The 20000-nt window shown below is 47.7% G+C and overlaps 1 protein-coding gene across 2 annotated transcripts in view; it reads right to left on the bottom strand.

Moving 5' to 3' along the window:
- LOC309691495 (thrombospondin-type laminin G domain and EAR repeat-containing protein-like) overlaps positions 1-18365 on the bottom strand; it is a 20141-nt gene extending 1776 nt beyond the window's left edge. The window contains exons 1-15 of one of the 2 annotated variants that reach the window (XM_082509176.1): positions 18349-18365; positions 17722-18207; positions 16609-16808; positions 14924-14988; positions 14684-14845; positions 14216-14448; positions 14026-14116; positions 13799-13952; positions 10222-10353; positions 9643-9760; positions 9452-9566; positions 8456-8639; positions 6397-6455; positions 5444-5620; positions 1-147 (exon numbers count right to left, since the gene is read on the bottom strand). The exon at positions 1-147 is cut by the window's left edge and continues 32 nt beyond it. In XM_082509176.1, the coding sequence (XP_082365302.1) occupies positions 1-147; positions 5444-5620; positions 6397-6455; positions 8456-8639; positions 9452-9566; positions 9643-9760; positions 10222-10353; positions 13799-13952; positions 14026-14116; positions 14216-14448; positions 14684-14845; positions 14924-14988; positions 16609-16690 (1719 nt within the window). In that variant the 5' untranslated portion in view covers positions 16691-16808; positions 17722-18207; positions 18349-18365. Of the gene's footprint in view, positions 148-5443; positions 5621-6396; positions 6456-8455; positions 8640-9451; positions 9567-9642; positions 9761-10221; positions 10354-13798; positions 13953-14025; positions 14117-14215; positions 14449-14683; positions 14846-14923; positions 14989-16608; positions 16967-17721; positions 18208-18348 lie in introns of those variants that run through there. The other variant, XM_082509177.1, reaches the window with a different exon arrangement.
- Positions 18366-20000: the final 1635 nt, after the last annotated feature.

The raw sequence follows: 20000 nt of genomic DNA, 5'->3' as shown, positions 1-20000 counted from the left end.
GGTCTGTGTGAGCGCGTTCAGTTCGTACACGGTGGAGTTGATGCTGTAGACACTCGTGCCACGATCAGGGATCTTCTGACTGTTGGCGACGGCGAGGAAAAACCTGCCGTCGATCTGAAACGGCTCCCAGTCTGTCGCTCCGACTGTCTGCGGAAAGAAGGGGACACTCAGAGAACCAGGGTACGAAGGGTAACCCTCTGATAATCCTACACTTGGTGGGAGGGGCTTTGACTGCAGGAGTCCCTTCAACGCTGCTTTTAGTGGAGAAAGAAGAACTTCTCCTTGGCATGGTGGATGCTGATTGGCTAAACTTGGAGAAAACAACCACAACACGCTCTGTTTTCAAAACTCAGGGAAGCCAGAGGAGATGGAAAACAACAAGCAAGAACCAGAGTGACTCCCATCACCCTCTGGAACACAAACTTGGAGTAATCAGGACCCTACACCACCGGGCAGAACATGTTCCCTCTAAGCCTGAAGGAAAAAAGAAGGAACACACACATGTAAAGGAAACACTCAAAACGTGCGGCTATCCTAAATGGGCGTTCTTAAAGTCAGCAAAGAGGCACAGAAAAGAAGACCAGACACCAGCGAGGGAGGATAAGAAGGACAGACGCAACAACATTGTCATCCCCTATGTAGCCGGTGTATCAGAGAAACTCAGGAGAGTTTTCTCCAAGCATGACATCCCGGTGCATTTCAGACCCAACAACACACTCAGACACAAACTGGTTCACCCGAAAGACAAAACGCCAAAACACAAACTTAACAATGTGGTGTTTGCTGTACAGTGCAGCGAGGAATGCTCAGACCTCTACATTGGAGAGACCAAACAGCCACTTCACAAGCGCATGGCACAACACAGAAGAGCCACCTCCACAGGACAAGACTCAGCAGTCCATCTGCATCTTAAGGTCAAAGGTCACTCTTTCGAGGATGCCAATGTTCACATTTTGGACAGAGAGGACAGATGGTTTGAAAGAGGAGTGAAAGAAGCCATCTATGTCCACTGTGAGCGACCATCTTTGAACAGAGGCGGGGCTTACGACACCAACTCTTTGCCATCTATAATCCAGTTTTGAGATCCTTCCCAGACGCCTTAACGCCCACTCACATCCTGGGCCATCTGACCTCAGGAATTCACATGATAAGGTGGGACCAGGTTTCACAATGAACACACCCGAAACTCTGGCTGATTGGGACCCACACCCAGTTTCACACCTTGGCTCAGGCGGTTAGAGGATCATCAGGGGTCCTTTTGTCCCTCTGTGGGGGGAAACTCCCACTAGGTTTATATCTGGGACTCTCCACCATTTGACCTTAGAACTGAAGAAGCTTCTCGGATGAGAGGTGAAACGTCTTCAAGTAACTTAAAGAAGTCCAGACGCTTTTCTTTGCAAGCTCCTTTGACTACGATGACCTGGATGACTGAGAACCTTCACAGACAACCAGAGTGATGCTAAAGCTGAGTGCAAGCAGACCCAGCTGCCTGATTGTCAGGAGGTAACCGGAGCATCATGGCCTCCGTGTCTACCTGGATCCCTGTGTGATCGGACTGGGCTGGTTTTCACTCCCTCTGCTTAAACGGTAAAGGAAACAGGGTCTGTGTCCTCGGCAGGAGAGGGATGTGTGACAGCCTCAGATTTATAACGTTAACTGGTGACAGTGTGAACACACAGCTCACGTCATTAGGATGAGAAATGAGTCCATCAGAGGAACAGCTGAGAGTCAGAGGCTGAGGCGGTTTGGACACGTGCAGAGGAGGAAGAGTGGATATACGGGACGAGGATGATGAAGCTGCTGGGCAGGAGGAGAAGAGGAAGATCTGCACTGCAAAGAAGCTTAGCGCACACAGCTGTTAGGGTTAGATGAAGATTCCAGCTCATGTGCAGTAAGTGTGACCAGGATCAGTCACAGGGAAAAGCATCAGTTGAAAGTAGGTGTTTTCATCCCTGCTGCCTCCACTCGGGTGGGTGAACAAGTGTGTCTGCATGAATGTCAGACGTATGTGGGAAAGAAGAACTCGTCTGACTGCGAGGATGAGCCTTCTATCATTTAAAACACCAATGAGCACTGTGTAATCTATTACTTTGAATAGAGTAACGACTCCATCACTGCTTGTGAGCGTTGGGCTCACTGTACACACTGATCCATCCATTTTCTTCCACTTATCCACGGCAGCAGCCCAAGCAGAGAAGCCCAGACCTCCCTCTCCCCAGCCACCTCCTCCAGCTTGTGCCAGGGAACACCACGACGTTCCCAGGCCAGCCAAGAGATATAATCTCTCCAGCGTGTCCTGGGTCTGCCCCGGGGCCTCACCCAGGAGGCATCCTTGTCAGATGCTCAAACCACCTCGACTGACTGCTTTCGATGTGAAGGAGCAGCGGCTTAACTCTGAGCCCCTCCCTCTCTAAGGGCGAGGCCAGCCACCCTTCAGAGGAAGCCCATCTCAGGCCGGGCCCGGGGAGCGTCTGGTGGACTTTGGGATTCACTGACACATCACAATGAACTAAGGAGGCAGCTTTTAAATGAAGTCATAATTCAGTGCTTTATACGTTACTGTGAGACTATGAAACGCTCTGCTTCGTGCTGCCTGTGTGCAGCGGCTCGTGCAGCCTGCAGGGGGAGCTGGCGAGGTCTGGCTGGGTCTGATTGGAGCTATTTGCGGCTCCATTAGTCGTGTTGATGTCTGAGCAGTTTAATGCGTGCTGTGCCGGCTGTCAGCAGCTGAATTACAGGTTCAGGTGGTTTCATGATGCTTTAACATGTTTTTGTGGTTTTCAGAAGCAATAAAAGTCTTCTTCAGCGCAGCTGGAAACCCCCTCGCACACACGCATTAATTACACTGCTCTGGTTTCCTGTTTCATCTTTGACATCAACAGACTGAAAAACATATTTTCATCAGCGTAAGATGATTTTTATGACCTGCTTTCATGTGCACATCTGTCACCACATTAATGATTTAAACAAGCAGCTGCGTCTGTGCAGGCATCGCTGTTTGCCAGGCTGCAGGTACACAGCGCTCATCATCATCACCACCTTCACCCTGAAACCCCACACACTGACTTTAATAAGACCGTTATCTTTGGTTGTTGTCACTGCAGGAGCGAATGATGCGACGGGTTCTGGGGAGGAGGAGCTAAAACAACTCAGAGCGGGGTCGAGAGTAATGGCAGCAGGTAGGTGTGAGAGTAAGTCAGCTCCAGGTGAACCTGAGATCACGCTAACAACACTGAAGCTCCAAGACCCTGCAGATATTAGGGGCGGGGCCTGTTTGACTGACCGGTGGATGGCGACACAGGCGGCTGTAGCTGCTAGCTTCACCTGAACTGGACCTCTGCACCGTGTTGACATCATGTGACCAGTAACATGGCTGTACTAACAGACCGTCCAGGAAGGCGGAGCGGCAGTTTGGTGAGAGAAATTTGAGCATTTTGATTGGATGTTAGCTGATTACTCACACTCTTCCAAATATGGTAAATTTTTCCAAAAAACAGCTAAATGAGGCTAAAACGGAGGCTTCAGAGAGCGTGATGTCACAATGGATACATCCACCATAATCCAGAGTAAGCGAGGTGAGGACGATCCAAACAACCTGCAACGTGCTCCTGTGATCCAGGATCAACGACGACCAAAAAAAACACTGAAGCTCAGAAATTAAGGGGCAAAAACACAGAAATATCAAGTGTGGCTGGAAAACAGCGTTTACCTGCAGAGGCACACCTGCACCAATCAGAGCCCGGCTGAGAGCGAGGTGTTTCCCTGAAGCTGTGAGTCAGTGTGGTATTTTTACCAGCCTGTGATTTGCGGTCGGGCAGCGTCACGCCGCTGCTGTTATCATGTGACTCACTGACAACATCCTCATTGTCATGTCTGCTCTGACATCTGCCAGGACTCACCTGGACAGGTAAGCAGCACCGCCCCAGCTAAAAACATCCTGAGGGGGGCGCTGTCCCGAGTTCATCCTCTGAAGAGGACGCACAAGATGAAACAATCCTGTGAGAATAAATGTGAGCGGACATGTTTCACTGTCCGCGAGTTCAGTGTCACAATAAAATAATCCTTTAAAGTTTGGCTCATATCGCTGAGTTTCAATATGTAGGATGATTAAACGATCCCAGATAATAAAAAAAGTTTAATTCATCAATGAAAAAGATCATTATGTGACAGAACTTAATAGATATGAGAAAAAATATCTTTCTTCTGAAATGTTTGTCATAAATCATTCATGTGCGAAGAAGCTACGTCTGTCACGTGTCCAGGTCTGCCAGACAGGAGACGCAGCATCTCAGGACTTCCTGCTCCATTAAAAATAGAAATAAAAATAATAAAAATAAAGTCTCATTTTTAAATGTTCTTGTCTGTAATTCAATCAAATAAAACAATCTACAGTTATACTGATAATCTCCATAATCAATCAAATCTATGTCTCTCATGTTCATCACTTTGACCTGCTGACAGGTCCTGCAGATTTATCAACTCAATCTTAGTAATCGGTGCATTTACTCGAATCCTGGGAGTTGAGAATAAAGAGATCGGTGGGGCTGTTCTCACAGCTGTTACAATAATGTTCAACATCCATGTTAGCAGGAAGTTAGCGAGATAGTAAAGATGACACACCACGGTGGTTAGCTGCAGAGCTGTGGTTAGGCTAATGCAAACAGATTAATTAATCTGCTGCTGGTTTGGATTACTCTGTGAAAACGCCCTGATCCTCAGCTGACACACCTGAGCTTAAAGACGTGCTGCACGTGACCAGAGCTGATGAACAGCAGGACGAGCGAACGCGTCGGTTTTATTAATGATGCAAACAGCCAAGGTCAACAAGCAGGCAGATTACTGAGTACAGATGACTTCATGTTCAGGAAACGTCTCTGGAGGAGGGTTTAACCAACCACGAGCCTCACAGCTGAGTCCAGCCTGCTTTGTGAACATGCTTTCACTGTCAGTCATCTACAGTCACCCACTGGTCGCTGCATCAGTGCTAGGAAACTAACTGTATATAAAAGAAGGATGTGACATCACCGCTGGTTAGTGAGGTCATGCTGCGAAGCCACAAACTGAACATTATTGCTGTCACCGTGTTTAAAACCAGAGGTCCCTGGTGTGCAGTAGATCTGACTCGGAAACTGACCGATGCTGCATTCTCATTGGCTAATAACTCACCAATGACCAAACCCTATGTTGCTGTCCTCTGTGACTATAACTGGACGATAGTTTCCAAAATGAGCTTCATGTTTCATTTACAGCTGAAACATGAGGGAAACATTCACTGAGCTCGAGTCAGCTGAGCAGGACACTCACAGACAACCAGAGGAGTCGCCCCCTGCTGGCCATTAAACGTTAGTGCACTTCCTCTTTGGTGTAACATTTCAGACCAGGAAGGTAAAAGGTTTACGAAAGCCGACGGTGGGGAGACCCTGAAAGACAGGCAAACACTGACCTGGATGCTCTGGAAGGTCTGGAAAGAACCATCCAGCCAGACGTAGATGGTGGAGCTGATGATGGTGGTTCGACCGTCAAAGGTGTTGGCCACCACCAAAAAGTGGTACGGCCCCACAGTAAAGAACTCCCAGTCGTAGGCTCCGGACGTCAGCAGAGTCTGGTTCACCTCAAATAGCTGCAGAGACAGGAGGGACGGGTTAGGACCGAAAACACGAGGACAGAGACGATCAGGAGCATCTCCTGAAGACCTTCTATGACTCTGTGGTGGCTTCTGCTATCTTTTATGGTGTGGTCTGCTGGGGCGGCAGCATCTCTGCTGGGGACAGGAAGAGACTGAACAGGGTGATCCGAAGGGCCAGCTCTGTTCTAGGATGCCCTCTGGACCCAGTGGAGGTGGTGAGTGACAGGAGAACGGCGGCTAAGCTGTCATCCCTGATGGACAACATCTCCCACCCCATGCAGCAGACTGTGACAGCACTGAGCAGCTCCTTCAGTGGGAGACTGCGGCACCCACGGTGTGGGACGGAGAGATTTCGCAGGTCTTTCCTCCCCACTGCTGTCAGACTCCATAATAAAGACTTTAACTGATCAAGCACACACATCCATACATATGCAATAACACTAAGTGCAATAATCCTTTCTGTCATCGTTGTATTTTTACTCAGTTGTATATAGTATTTGTATTTGTATTCTATTTTTATCTTATTGTATATTTTTATTCTATTTTATTCTACTGTATATAGTATATCATTTTATTCTATTCTGTACAGCTGTGTACTGTATTTATTCTTATTGTATTCTAATGTTTGCCTCATAACTTTTGCACTGTCCACTTCCTGCTGTGACAAAACAAATTTCCCACGTGTGGGACTAATAAAGGTTATCTTATCTTATCTTATCTTATCTATAAAGGACAGGAGAAGATCTCATGTTGTGACTGAACAGCAGCACCTTTGTGTCGGGGTTCCACCTGTAGATCACACTGTGGATGTTGTGGTTGGAGTCTCTTTCTGAGGACACACAGGGACACATTGACATGATTTCGACACTTCAGTTCTCGTCCATGTGATCACAGAGTAAAGCCAGAGAAGTGCATCCAGCTTAGAAGAACGAGTCGTCTAACAACGAGAAACACAAAACCCATCACATGAAATCTCCACGGAGATTAGCCTCAACAAAAGGGAATCACCGTCAGCTGCATCTCACACCTTCATGTAATCTGATTACATCTCTACAAAACCCTGGAACTGAGTCTCTATTTGTTTTTTGTACCTGACCAACACCAGATTATCTTCAGGAGCAACCTTGGCTAATTTCTTTTCAGAGTGACTAAGATGATGGACTCTGATCTGCAGGACCGTCCAGCTACCAAATGCTCAGAAAAACACAGGTCTGCGAATCACTGTGGCTGTGATAGAACAGACTGATGGTTTGGACTGTGCTTGGTGCAAAGACACAACCTCATTCAGTTTCTGTTTCAGGTATTTTACCCACAGACTAACAGGTAGAGATGACGACGGACAAATAACATGTTTGACCAAACTGTTTGGTTTACGGTTGAGACGAGTTTCTAATCTTCACCCTCGGTATGGAGCTCTCAGAGCTCTGTCACTGTTTGTTTTCCACGTGTTAAAAGCTGAGTCGTGCACAGACATTGCCATATTAAAGTTTGTCGTTGATGCTATCTGAAGGGTGTGTGTCAGTACTCATGGAGGTACCTGCAGGCCTAAACCTGCCCACTTTAAAGTTCTCTGCATGCAGACCGGAGGTTTCCTGGATGCACGTTTGTGAGAGGGATTAGCATCCATGAAGTGAAAATAATCCACGTGTTTAGTGATCCTGGTTTGTCCAGTTACAGTTTGAGTTCTGTGAAAATGAAGGAAAGAAATTCCTAAATGGTTAAAACAGTCATGGCGGTGATGTTCAGACCTGTGACTCGAATAAAGTCTCATTCAAAATCATTTCATCTGAGTTGACTTTTTTCTACAACACAAATGTATTTGAGTAAGTTTGGATAGTTTGGTTGGAGACACGACTGCAGACGACCTGTTTTTAAATAAAGACATTAAAATATTCTTGTAAATGCAGAAGTTTGAGGTTTGAACCATTAATGAATCTTTAAAATATCCCGTCTGAGTTTTCACAGCCTGCTAGCAGCTAATTATTTACCCGGCACAAAAGTCCCTTCATAATCTGCCAGTTTTTGCTCGTTTCATGTATTTAGCAGATAAAGAGGACAGAAAATCAAAGTTGGCCCATTTATATCGAACGTGTTGGTGCTGAGGTGATTTCGGCCGGTGCGCTGTGACTTCACCATCATTCAGAATAAACACGAGCTCAAACAGAGAGACGGCGCACAGAGGTGTGTGATCTAACCACAGTACACCTGCACAGCCTCAGCCTCAGGAGTGTTTTATCTTTACAGGAAGTGCACACATGAATGTGTTTGAAGTGTTTACACTGACGAGGAGATACGAGCTCTTCAAAGCTCCTGTTTGGTCAGGTGGAAACCTCGTATCTCCATCATCAAAAAGCCTCGTTTTAACCTTTAAACCCATCAGAAACGACCGGCTGCTCTGGAGCTCCTCATCCCGCTGCAGAGACTCGTTAAACTCAGATACTTCCTTCACTGCGGAAAATACCCTGAACATGAAGGAAAATCAAATTGAACGAATAAATACTGCCGATCAGGAACGTTTGATCCTGAAAGTTCATCTTTGATCTGGAAATAAAAAGAAAAGTTTTATTAAAGGTTCTGTTTGCAGCATTTTTATGCATGAAATGCTTCGTTGGCCTCACAGACTGCAGGAGAGGGACATCTCGGGGCACAAAGAGCCGACGCCACTCTCCATTTATTATTTTAAAATTTTGATTAACTCGTGGCCTGATGATGTTCTCCTGTGGAGACAACAATGAGCTCTTATCCTGGTTTTGTGTGATGCCCCAGCAGCTGCAGTGATCCATTCATTTAAAATGAAAAAGACTGCATTACAGTCCACTTCCTGTTTACCTCGTCTGTGATTGGCCACGACCAGGAAGCTGTGGTTGTGAATGCGAAAGGCCTCCCAGTCCTGGGCAGTGTGAGTCTCCAGAGTCTGATAATGGACGAAACGCCGCCGCCGCCGATGCCACTGATAGATGACAGACCGCTCAGACCCCGCCTCTCTGAAGTTTGCCGCCACCACGAGAAAAATCTGAAGGACAGAAACACGGAGATGGATTTGGTTTAACATCACAGCGCCGAGCGGCCCTGCTCAGCTTTCACTGAACGACGACTCACAGAAGTCTGTGTGCGCTGCAGTGACCTCTGACCTCTGCAGAGACTGTTCCTTTACACACTTCTCTGAGTTAACAGGACTGAATACCTGCACACAGCTGTGTGTGTGTGTCACACACTGTGCAAACAAGGCCAACACAATGTGCACACAAGGGTTCAAAGAGAATCAGCCTCAGATCTGTTTGTCCTCCTGTCCTCCGCCCTCTGAGCTCCATCCACTCCACGACTCTCAGCTGCACCACCGGATTTATTAATCATGTTTTAAATGTTCTGCCTGTTTCGCTTGATTAGATCTGATCCCTCTGGCCTGATGGCACTTTGTGTTTTCTGTCTGTGACAGAAACAAGCTGCTTCGTCCACCGACGTCCACGCCAAGGACCGCACACGAGTGTGATGTCAGGCAGTATTGATTTTATCCAACAATAAATCGCATGATGGCACAAAGACATTTAGTTTCTATGGTAACAGCCAACAGAAGGACAGTTAGCGATTAGCTATAACTTCTCTCTGTTGTCAGCATGTTTACGTCGTCAGCTGACGCTCATCTATACAAAACACACGACACACAGAACATACAACGATCCGTGACTGTCGCAGTGACAGTGGGAGCTCGTGTCATGCATCAGTCACAGCAGCACGGTGCTGGCTGCTCGTAGGCCGTGGGTGGAGCTAAGCCCACAGCTTTGTGCTGAGCTCCTTGTACTCCTCGTCCATGTTGGAGGCGCTCACCTTGTTGTCGATGGTGAAGTGTTTCCAGGATCGAGCCTCCTGAGTGCTGATGTTCTGGTAGAGCTGGAAGGAGGCGTTGGTCCACCTGTAGATACCTGAGCCGGACCGAGAGTCCCTGCCAGGGGAGACATGAGGGTTAGACTGAGAGGACAGAGACTTGTCCACAGCTGTTTCTGCTGCCGTGTTATTACTTGTTGGCTGCAGCCATGAACAGGCCCTCAGACGGGATGGAGAAGACCTCGACGTCCAGGGTCTCTGAGCGGGTGTACAGGTCCTGGTAGTCCTCCACGTAATCCAGACGCTGCTTACCTGCACAAACAGGTGATACAGCTTACATGGACAGACACGTCGCAGGCACATGGCATCATCGTCAAACCAGCCCCATCCCAGCGCTACGTTCACATGAACCCTCCTACACTCTGCTCCACCCGCAACAGCAACTCAGGAAAAGTTTACTCTTCTCTTTACAGCAGACAAGTTAATATTATACCAGATCCTCTAAAATCATAACAATGTGTTCCTTTCTGGTTTGGTTCCAGAGGAGCTTTTTTAAAAACCTGAACCGTTTAAAATCATCATTTCTAATTTCTTACATACAGATTTGGCATCATGTCTATTTAAAACAACGTTTGTGATGTAAAGATTTATGCAATAAAACGAGCACCTCCTAACACAGAGTAAAATCACCCTCCTAATATAATGTGTTTTAGTCACATGACCCTGACATGTCTGAGGTGTGAGAGGTACTTCCTGTGTACGTCCAGACTCACTCTGCAGCAGCGTCCTCCAGCTCAGCCCGTCACAGATGAACAGACCCTTCCCCTGAGCATTGAACCACAGCTGGCCCTGCTCCGGCCTCGAGCAGGGAGGACGATCTCCCACAGTCACTCTGGCTTCGGCCTCTGAAACAGGACAGAGCGAGGGTTACACCTGAGGAGCGTCATGGGAACCGAGGACATGTGAGCTCCTGATAATAAGCTCCTATGTTTAACACTTCATAACAGCACACGATCATTTTATTGGCTTAAACCAAAGCAAACTTAAAAAATCTCTGAAGTACCAAAGGATGGCAGATTCACAGTTTCCTACTTATTCCTGTTGTTCAGGACCTCACTGTCGTCTACCTGACTGAAACCATCAGGCTCCCTCTGAGCCGCAGTCACAGTAAAAACTTACAAACATTTTTTCAATGAAACAAACATGTAGCAGAGAGCGCACATCAAATATAACCCAAAGAGCTCCAACAGCACAAACACGTCCAGAGGCCACGCCCCTAATAATGCAAACTTTAAACAGGTGAGTTATAAAAACATCCTCCCTGTACAGGTGTTATGAAGGAGAAACGATCCACAGAGACCAGTCTGTTTATTTCTGGTGAAGCTTTAACATGGGAGTCTATGGGGACTGACTCACTGCTGCCTCTGCTGGATGTTAGAGGAACTGCAGGGCTAGAGCCCTACAGTGAAACATGGTGGGGGGTAAACAGGACCCCTGATCATTCGCTAGCATGTTTCTCTGCAGCAAAGCTGGATGTGGAGGGCTCGGCTGGAAACACGTGCCTGTGTTCCTGTTAGCAGCTGCTTCAGTCTGTGCTCGGCAGATGAACACGCAGGTAATGAAGTGAAGGTTTCCATTTAACATGTCTGTGAAGGTTCTCAGTCATCCAGGTCATCGTAGTCAAAGGAGCTTGCAAAGAAAAGCGTCTGGACTTCTTTAGGTTGCTTGAAGACGTTTCACCTCTCATCCGAGAAGCTTCTTCAGTTCTAAGGTCAAATGGTGGAGAGTCCCAGATATAAACCTAGTGGGAGTTTCCATTTAACCACAAGAGATGAGTCCTCCATGATACATCAGACGTCTTCACCTGAGGGGCAGCCAGATCCAGATCCAGATCAAACTGCCACCACGTTACCACAAATGATGCAGACGTGCTCAGATAGAGCCTGACTCTAAAACAGGAGCTCTGCTGTGTTGTCTTCTGCTTTTCTCTGGAAGCAGAGACTCTGAGTGTTGAAACGAGGCAGCTGCTGTTTGTGTGGTGCGCTCAGGTATGTAAATCAAACACACCACAGACAGAGCTGACACAGGTTTATATAAACTGTGACTCATAAAGAGTCAGGATGACTGAAGGGTTCAGCACCGAGTCTTCAATCAGCTGAACTTTATTAACTCTGAGCATGGATGGATGGATGGATGGAAGGGTGGATGGATGGATGGATGGATGGATGGAAGGGTGGATGGATGGATGGATGGATGGATGGATGGATGGATGGATGGATGATGATGATGGATGGATGGATGGATGGGTGAGTGGATGGATGGATGGATGGAATATGGATGGATGATGATGGATGGATGAATAGATGGGTGGGTGAACGGATGGATGGATGGATGGATGGATGAATAGATGGGTGGGTGGATGGATGGATGGATGGATGGAATATGGATGGATGGATGGATGGATGGATGGATGATGGATGGAATATGGATGGATGATGATGGATGGATGAATAGATGGGTGGGTGAACGGATGGATGGATGGATGGATGGATGGATGGATGGATGGATGGATGGATGGATAGGTGGGTGGATGGATGGATGATGATGGATGGATGGATGGAATATGGATGGATGGATGGATGGATGGATGGATGATGGATGGGTGGATGGATGGATGGATGGATGGATGGATGATGATGATGGATGGATGGATGGATGGATGGATGGATGATGAAAGGATGAATAGATGGGTGGGTGGATGGATGGGTGGGTGGGTGGATGGATGGATGGATGGATGGATGGATGATGGATGGATGGATGATGGATGGATGGATGGATGATGATGGATGGATATGTCAATAGATGGGTGGGTGGATGGATGGATGGATGGATGGATGATGGATGGATGATGGATGGATGATGATGGATGGATGGATGGATGAATAGATGGGTGGGTGGATGGATGGATGCATGGATGCATGGATGGATGGATGGATGAATAGATGGGTGGGTGGATGGATGGATGGATGCATGGATGGATGGATGGATGAATAGATGGGTGGGTGGGTGGGTGCATGGATGGCTGGATGGCTGGATGGCTGGCTGGCTGGATGGATGGGTGGGTGGATGGATGCATGGATGCATGGATGGATGGATGGATGAATAGATGGGTGGGTGGATGGATGGATGCATGGATGGATGGATGGATGAATAGATGGATGGATGGATGGATGGATGGATGGATGGATGGATGGATGGGTGGATGATGGATGATGGATGGATGGATGGATGAATAGATGGATGGATGGATAGATGGGTGGATGGATGGACAGTGGTGTTTGTTGGTGGCACAGAGGTAGGATAAGCTGCTCCTTCCACTGACTGTGACACAGTAACACAAACACACCTGTGTGAATCAGCTTCTGTCTGACCTCACGCTGTCATGGAAACACACATCAAACAGCAGGAGAGAGGCTGAGTCTGCAGGTAGCGCACACACACACACACACACACACACACACACACACACACACACACACACACACAGAAACACACACACACACACACACACACACACACACACAGAAACACACACACACACACACACACACACACACACACACACACACACACACACACACACACACACAGTAGCTGCAGAGCTGTCAGTCACAGGTGTTTTCATGCTTCAGGTTACTCGATCACTGAGACCATCACAGTGCCGGGTTCACGGACCAAACACTCGCAGGGGTGGAGGAAGTCCTCGGATCCTCGCTTTGGCAGCGAGCCTGATGAGTCAGTCACCCCCAGCTCAGTGTTTTTCCACACAAAGGTTAGAGGTGTGCAGGGCCATGCTGCGGTTTTCATCCAAACCACAGCCTTTTGTTCAGCCTAAGAGGAGCTTTTAGTCTAACCCTAACCAGCCGGTTAAGTAAACACTTAAAGTGGAAAAAAGTGAAACAAAGATCTCTTCACCTGTGAGACTGTCACTACTGACTCCACCACAGCATCCAGGCACTGAATACAGCACCTACTAACAGTCGGAATAGAACTTTGAGTCAGGAAACGTGCAAAATATAGACGTGAAGAGGTGAGTGAGGTGAAACTCTGCTTTTCATGCGTCCTCTCACAAACCTGCTGGTGTGGATGTTGTTGGTGAATGAAACACATCTGTCAGCTGGAGCAGCTGAAAGTGTTTTTACTGTGGCTGATTATGAACACACTGTCACTCCAAACACACTCGTCGATGCTTTTTTATCAGCCTTGCAGCACTAGCAGCTGAAAAGGAGCCTGTACAGCTCTCTCCCAAACTGCAGGGGGCGCTGTGCTGTGGCAGGTTTGTCTCCTCACCATAGGTGTAAACTGGTCCCTGCTGGTCCGGCTGGAAGAGGGTGGTCTTCAGGACCTGAGGGATGGACAGCTCAGTCAGAGCGGGGTCGGGGGAGGGACACAGTCTGGGCGTGGCGTCCGAACCGGGTAGCAGCACCAGCTGCCGCAGTAAACCCTGAAGAAGAGACAGAGCGGTGAGAACCAGCAGGACGGACAGTTGGCTGATCTGACCCTGATCAGAGACTCACGGAGAAGCGCCCCCTCCACCGCCCCCTGCTGCCGACGAAGAACCGGGACCCTCTGGTGCTCAGATGGCTGGGGAAGGACTGGACCTGTTTACTGGGGGACAAGAAACCACTTAATGCCATGAAGTGGATCTCTACTGGTCTCTACTGGTCTCTATTGGTCTCTATTGGTCTATGTGGTGTCAGCTCTCACAGCTCCAGAGGAAGTCCACAGTCAACAGTCAGCGTGGCGTACGGCCCGGTGACAGCCAGCACCACTGTGTGCCAGCGGTTATTGTCTAATCCAACGTCCTTAAAAGTCATTCGGCTCCGCCCACCAGGGCCAGGGGATGTGGTCAAGAAGTGGAGGCGGTTCTCAGACACTCGTAACCCCAGCAACAGCGAATCAGATCCCTCCCTCACCACAGAGAAGATGTACTCATTTGTCTGGAAGCAGAGAGAGAAAGAACACATTGGACTGGAACAAACTCGTCCAGAGTGGGCTGAACTGGGCCAGACTCATCCAAACTGGACCAGACTGGGCTGAACTGGACCAGACTGATCCAAGTTGGACCTAACTGCACCAAATTGGACCAAACTGGACCAGACTGGGCTGAACTGGACCAGACTGATCCAAACTGGACCAGACTGGACCAGATCCAGCTCCATTCCGCTGCATCACCTTCTGTCTCAGTGTCTGAATCTTCACCGTGGCAACCAATGAGAACTCAGAGGGAAAGTAGTAACAGTTGGTGAAGATCTGGGAGGCGGGGAAATTCAGAGGTGCTGCCACGGCGCTGGCCAATCGGAGACCTCTGGAACCTTTGGACTGAACCATCCGCACCTGGAGGGGTAGCGGATGAAATATTAGGGGTAGCTACCATCATAAATGTTCATACCTTCATGCTATCCTGTGTCTTACCTGAGTGGGCGTGGCATGTCCTGGGGGGGGCAGGGCTTTGGACAACAGGTCAAGAGGCAGCAGGTCTGAGGGGGAGAGAGCAGAGACGGGGTGAAATAAATCAAATAAGTTATTAATAATTTAGATTTTCTGAACCGTAAATCTGCTTCCTGTTGTTCTGCTAACCTCTCCTGCAGCCCCAGCAGTGAAACGCCACCAAGCAGACCATCATCGGACTCTATGAGTGTAACCCTAACGCCACTGACCCCACCGAAACTTTAGTGAAAACAAAGCATGGTTTACTGGAGCCCGATTTCCACCGCAGAGTTACACTGAACCAGCTGTATGTAGCTCGATTTAAATCACCGCAGGGACACATAAGCAGCGATCCAGGTTAGACAGTTTATCTCCTGCTGCTAATTTCAGATCCCTGAAAGCTGATTTTCATGAAAGCAGCGGCTAGTGAGGCGAGTTTATCAGCTCAGAGCTCATTTCCTCCAGCTCTGACTGATAAGTGTATCTGCAGTTAATCTGTATCAGCGATGACATGTAAATGATCTCAGATCAGTTTATTTTTATCCCCTCAGAGACGGACGTTTCTACGTCTGAAACCTCAGACCTGATCTTAAAAAAAAGCTCAAGCTTTTCAGCTTCCTGCCGAGCAGTCACAGATTTCTGCTCTGACTCTGATGAGGCTCGAGTAAATCATTAAAACATTAAAAATCAGTGTTAGACAGCGGCTGAGGGAGCAGAGACAGCATCAGGTCAACGTTAGTTTTCAGCTGGAATTCCCCTTTAAGCTCCTCTGAGGCCGTCTGTGTGTTTTGTTGCGCTTGAGGATCAATGTAAGATGAATGGAGGATGAATGGAGGATGAATGGAGGATGAATGGAGGATGAATGGAGGGAGGGGACGACATGTACAGAAACAGATCTCACATTTCAAAGACTGAAAACACAGAAGAACAAAGCAGCGAAAGCGTCTGAAACACAGCGAGACGTCAGAGTCGGAGCTGCAAAGCCTTCTCTGACATTTGGCATCAGTGAAGTCAGCGACAGGACACACCTCAGGGGTCAGAGTTCACAATACTCAACCTCAGGAAGGCTGCTCACAAAGCCCAGGAGCCAAACGCAGTTTCAGTTGCCGGAATAAATCAGCTTGTAGCAAAGAGAAAGATCAACAGTAATGTCATCAAAAGGAAACATGAAGTAAAGCTGTGTACTCAGCTCTTTAACCAGAACAGAAAGACAGGTGGGAACACCTGAAAGTTCCTCAACTGGAAGCTCCACTGAATAATGCCCAGAAACACGTGATAGAGAGGACCAGGGGTCGGTTTAAACTGTGACAACGGAACAAACGTTATCCTCATGTTTTCCATCGTTACGCGACCCTCCTAACCCCACACCAGTCTGGTGACTGGATGTGTTTGGGGGCCTGTCCAGGATCTTCAGCACAACAGAACAACTTGAACAAGCAAGTCATGAATTAAAACTTCCTGTTAGGATACAACAAAGCTTTCAGCACAATGTCTGTCAGTAGTAATATATAAAAAACAAGCTCAAACCTTTATTTATCCAGTCTCACAAGAAAAAGTCTCTCTTATTTTTGTGCAGATTTTGTGTTTTGTTCTTCAGAAATGAATCTGACCTCCTGAAACATGTGACCGTCCCTTTAGAGCTGAAACCAGCACTCTGTATCTCCTCGTACCTGTACAGGGTCTCCAGCTGTGGCTCTGGACTCTGGCGGTGAGCAGCACCCAGGTGAGCAGCAGGAAGTGACACGAAAACATCACGCCTGTGCGCTGTGAACAGTTTGACTCCCGCTCACGGACCCGCTTCCTGTCCTGCGTCTCTCAACGTCATTCTCCAGTTGGCCTGAGGATCTCCTGGGCGGTGTTTCTTCAGCGTCTGTGGTCAAAGAGCAACACGACAAACGTCTCAGATTTGGTTCCTTACAGCGGCGTGTCCAACATTTCCACCCGGAGAACCCAGACGGCCGTCTCGCCAATTCTTCATGAACGCCACCAAGTTCATTTGTGTTCACATAACCTGGCTTCAAACCAGCAAACTGTCTCTTTATCTGTAACTACAGCTCAGCTTTCAGTTTAAAGCTGATCGTCCTGAAATAAAACTGCTAGCTTTATTTTTAGCTAATAATTTATTCTCTTTATTCATATTTGAGGTATTGCAGCTGTATATCTAACAGTCATTTTAACTGCCAGCCATATTTGCTGTGGTAGACATAGTGAAACATTTAATTTGTGGCCTTAATGGTTCAGCAGTTTTTGACTGTCAGCCGTACTTTCACATTACATTACATTTCACTTTGTTTCTTATCTGTCATTTTCAGTTAACTTTTAGTTAACTGCCTGTTTAAAATCATTTCTGTGGTTACGGCAGAAGGACCCTTGGTGGGACTCTCCATGTTACACCTGCACCAGGTGGGATTTTCACAGCACTACAGACTGGTTTAAACTGGTTTAATAAATGATGCTGAACATACAAAACTCGAGTAACGTGCAAACCTGTGGCTGAGAAATATCACACTGTGTAATTTTACCATCAGACTGCACTATCAACACTTGACGCGGTCACATTGATCACAAAACGATTAAACGATGAGCCAAAGATAAGAACAGCTGCTAAAGATAAAATCATGTGAACTCGTTTCGTTTCTCCCCGTCGTGTAACGAAGCTCGTCTCCTGAACACTAACCTGCTAACATGAGCGTCTGGCCCACATTTGAATCACATGAGAATCTGTGAGAGGAAAACAAAGATGCAAAAGCTTTGATGCACAGTGACGTCATATCTGAGCAAACCTGGGTCAGAGGTCAGAGGTTTAACCAGCCTCCTGAGGTCCAGCTCCAGTCCTAGTCTGTGAAGAGGTTTCAGGACATGCGAGGAGACCTCTGACTTGAGCACAGGTAAGAAGAGGCGGTGAGAGGAGCTCAGAGTGGGGAGGTCTGGCGTGCTGTGACCTCACAGACGTACAGTCTCTGCTCTACCTGTCGGCCGTCCTTAAACCGTCCTCTTCGTCTTTGCTGGACATTTATCTGTTCTTCAGAGAAACCAAAAACACAACCAGGCTCATCATCAGTCCACCTTTAAAAGTGTTCTCAGTGTCTGAGATGAACCTGATGATCTTCAGCGTGTCTCCACCTTCAGGTGCAGACCTCCACCTGTCGTCTCCTCCTCCCTCACCACGTTTCCTCTTCTTTAAGTCCTCCACAGTTTCTCCTTTCCTTCCTCTGAGGCTGCTGTCTGTGCAGCGACTGGAGATGATTTTCAGCTTCAGGTGAGTATGACTGAGGAGAGAGAGAATTTACCTGCACGTGAGCTGGCCTCGCTCGCCCCACATTTAAATAAAAAAGACTGGGAGGGGCTGAGGAGCGAGAGGGAGGGAGGGGCGGCTGCCTCCTCTTTACCTGTGACACACTTGAACTCACCTGAAGACAAACCTGACAGACAAAGCTGGACAGAGTCCACCTGAGGTTTCTGCACGTTGCTGCTGCAGGTTAGTTCACGTATTACTGGTCAGAGCAGCTGACACATTTCGCTGCCTCGGTGATCAGATATGATCACTTCCTGTCGGCGACCATGACGCTGATCAGACCAGCCAATGGGTGACCGCACGCTGTGCTAGTCCATCTTTTATATACAGTCAGTCTGTGTTAAACTGATAAGCCCGACCGATATCAGATTTTTAACAGCGATACTGATATTCAGTGATTTAAAAGCCAATATTCAGACATTTCGGCCGATATTTGTCACTCTTTTCGTCCTTCTCGTTCCTCGTTTTTACCCTCTGCCCAGGTCGGATCAGCTGTTTGCAGTTTGTGACGTTTCAAACATAAACATGGAAGATGCAGAGCGCTCTCTGGTGGACAAATGATGTAAGGTTAAAGGGTGTTTCTGTTGTCTCATGTATCGTCTGTGACGAGCTGAAACTAACAGAGCAGCAAATAATAATCTGAGCTCTCCATGAATTTGGTGCGGCTCTAAAAATGATGTCATATCGAATTCTTATTATTTTGTGTGTCTCGTGCTGTGCAGCAGTCTGGGTTTGGGCTTGTCAGTCAGGTGTTGTACTAATAAAGTTTGATTATTCCTTCCTACACTGAAACTGTAAATATGAACGATCAGCTGCAGAGTTCGGTCCATGTTTCATATGATGTGAGGTTCCTGCACACGTGCTGCCTGAGAGGAGGAGGAGGAAGAGAAGAAGAAGTGACTGATCTCAAGTCTGCGGCTCGCCCTCAGCTCTTCACAGCACAGGAATTTCCCAGGTGAGCCAGGGCTCCGCCCCTTGCCTGTCTGACCCACTCCCTGAAATCAGGTGCCATCAGACCTGAGGCTGCACACACACACACACACACACACACACACACACACACACACACACACACACACACACACAAAAGTACTGCATTCAATGCCAAAAGTACACAGGTATGATCAAAATAAACAGAGATTATTAGAGATTATATTCACCTCCATCATTATTGCTCAGTCTCATGGTTCTGGCCAGTCGTTTCCAGTGAAAATCCTGTAGTTCCTCTGACACCCAGCAGGGGCAGCAGGGAGTCAGTCTCCATAGACAAAGTGTTCTAGTCTCTAGTTTCACCTTCCTAACACAACAAGTGGGGAGGATGTTTCATTCAAAGAGTAAATTATTAAATTTTTAGGGGCGCGGCCTGTTTGATTGATGGTGACGCTGTAGCTGCTCGCTGTCTGCTAGGCTACACCTCAGCTAACTGCCCTGATGTGGGTCTCTGGACTGTGTTTGTGCTGTTGGAGTACTTTAATGACATCATCTGAAGAAACTAGCTAGCATCAGCTAATAACTCAGTGCTCTGCCCTCTCTTCACACCTGGCTCTAAAACCTCAACACAGTTCAAAATGGTTCAAATGAAAAGTGTCCAGATCCAGTCATGGTGGTCTCAGTTCCTGTCCCTGTGACTCTGAGATGGTACGACGCGAGCATGTGGAGGCGGACACGATATCACTCAAATTAAAATCAGGTGTTTGCCCACCGAACCCCGTACCTCCACAGGTAAACCAGAAGTCAGTGTTTGCTGTGAGGGGCGAGCGCTGGGAG

This window comes from Aulonocara stuartgranti (assembly GCF_965226115.1).
Source record: "Aulonocara stuartgranti genome assembly, chromosome: 16".
Taxonomy (NCBI): Eukaryota; Metazoa; Chordata; class Actinopteri; order Cichliformes; family Cichlidae; genus Aulonocara; species Aulonocara stuartgranti.
The sequence above is the reverse complement of the archived record's forward strand: the minus strand, read 5'-3'. Positions and strand labels throughout refer to the sequence as shown.